This window comes from Dipodomys ordii, unplaced genomic scaffold (assembly GCF_000151885.1).
Source record: "Dipodomys ordii isolate 6190 unplaced genomic scaffold, Dord_2.0 Scaffold161, whole genome shotgun sequence".
In the NCBI taxonomy this organism is placed as follows: Eukaryota; Metazoa; Chordata; class Mammalia; order Rodentia; family Heteromyidae; genus Dipodomys; species Dipodomys ordii.
The window spans coordinates 52,877-55,050 of NW_012267377.1; the positions used below are offsets into that span (position 1 = coordinate 52,877).

Sequence of the window (2,174 nt, forward strand, 5' to 3'; positions counted from 1 at the left end):
TGGTCAGACTGCTTCAGAAACAGCTCACTGCCCAGGGGCTCTGTTGTCTTTCTAATACTGTGGAAGAAATAGTTTATTTGAGAATATATGTTTTTCCCAGAGTGACTGTAAAATAGTCTATAAGTGAATGACACTGATGGAACGTTTGCATTAAAACTGGAGAGGTATTTTCTCAGAGTCGTCAAAAACTCTATGAGCTCAGTCCTCCACCACGTCTCCCAGGACTCTCTCCCACACAGACTCATGTGCTTACGACACCCTCTTCCCCATCTTGAGGAGCCCGTGAGTGATGCTCATTTGAAGGTTCTCTTGCTGTGTTTCTTGTTTTTCCAAGGCAGTTTCTAAGCGCTGGCAAGCATGTCCTTGTGGAATACCCCATGGCGCTGTCATTGGCAGCTGCTCAGGAACTGTGGGACCTGGCTGAGAAGAAAGGTGACGTATGCTCTCTGTCTGCACACAGACCCGCTTATTAAGGCTTTCTGCCCTGAGGAGCTGTGTGACTGCATCTCTATACTATACTTTCAAGCTCAAACCATTTCAGGCATGTTGCTCTTCCTACACAGTGGAGGGACCTGGAGTGCACAGGGATTCGTGGAAATGCGTAAACTTTTTTTCTTCCAATTTTACTTGATTGTTTTAGAAGTGATATATAATGGGGATACATTCATATACATCCAGAAATAAGTACATATGTTTTTGCATAATGTCCTCTCTTCCCTCCTTCTCTTCCCTTACCACTCCCTCCCATCTCCACCCACAAGTTGCATAGTTCACTTTTTTCATCAATGTGCAGCACTCCACTGCTGTATTTTTTCACCCTTTTTCCTCCAATTTTCTGCCCTCCCCCCACCCTTCCACAGATGTGAATGTGAATACACCTTACATAAGGTAAAGAATACAGAGTCAACAAAAGAAAAAAAATTAAGAAAAAAGTCCTTTGTTTCCATATATTTGGAGTTTGTTTCAGTATGTATATTATATACATATGAAGAGGTATTTGGGTATTGCACCTTTGTGATTTTCTCCTAAGACTATCTCTGGTCCCACTCTATGGAAGCATCTAAAATTCTTTGTATTTTGTAGTCCAGTACCTTTCAGATCTAATTTCCACATATCAGGGAGAACATGCACCATTTGTCTCTGATCTTGGCTTATCTAACTTAATATGATTTGTTCTAGTTCCATCCATTTTCTTGCAGATGACATTATTTTATTCTTTCTAATGACTGTGTGGCTAGGTACCATATTTCTTGGATCCACTCAGCTATTATGGGGCATCTAGGTTATTTCCCTATTTTTACTGTTTTGAATAGTGTGGCAGTGAACATGGTTGTGCAGGTGTCCTTATCATATCCTGGCTCATGATGCTTAGCGTAGATGCCTAGGAGTGATATGGCTGGATCATAGGGAAGGTCTGTGTTTAGTTTTTTAAGGAACCTCCAGACTGCTTTCCAAAGTAGTTGCTCTAGTTTACATTGCCACCAGCAGTGCAGTAGGGTTCCCTTGCCCCACATCCCCACCAGCATTTTTGTTGTTAGAATTCAAAATGTTGTCCAATCTAACTGGGGAAAAATAATGTCTCAGTATTGTTTTGATTTGCAGGAAATGTGTAAACTATGACCGGGACTTAAAAGATTCTTTTTCTTCATTGAAAAAATTGAATTCCTTTCCACTTGAGCTAGTCTCAGGACCTTTTTCTGGTTATATTACCAATAGAAATGTGTCCCATTAGAGTACTTGATTGTCCTTCATGTGCATTTTGTGTGGTTTCTGTTTTACCAAGGTAACAACTATTTAGAAATGTTCACTGTATGTCAAGAATATAAAACAAATTTTTTTTGTCTATCGGTCGTGGGGCTTGAACTCTAGGCCTGGGCACTGCCTTGATCTTCAGCTCAAGGCTAGCGCTCTACCACTTGAGCCACAGTGCCACTTCCGTTTTTCTGGTGGTTTATTGGAACTAAGGGTCTCATGGACTTTCCTGCCTGGGCTGGCTTTGAACCTTGACCATCAGATCTCAGTCTTCTGAGTAGCTAGGATTACAGGTGTGAGCCACCAGCACCCAGCTGAAAACTCTTTTATACACTGTGCTTAATTTTTTGGGTCCGGTCGTGGGGCCTTGAACTCTGGGCCTGGGCGCTGTCCCTCAGCTCTTGAGCTCAAGGCTAGCGCTC

At 42.2% G+C, this 2,174-nt stretch overlaps 1 protein-coding gene across 1 annotated transcript in view; it reads left to right on the plus strand.

The window, feature by feature from the left end:
* Window positions 1-290: 290 nt before the first annotated feature.
* The window catches only part of LOC105998315 (biliverdin reductase A-like), a gene marked incomplete at its 5' end in the record, with an annotated part of 9,528 nt that continues 7,644 nt past the window's right edge, over window positions 291-2,174 (plus strand). Inside the window, one exon of the mRNA XM_013032998.1 lies at window positions 291-432. Coding sequence (XP_012888452.1) covers window positions 291-432 — 142 coding nt within the window. The remainder of the gene's footprint in view (window positions 433-2,174) is intronic.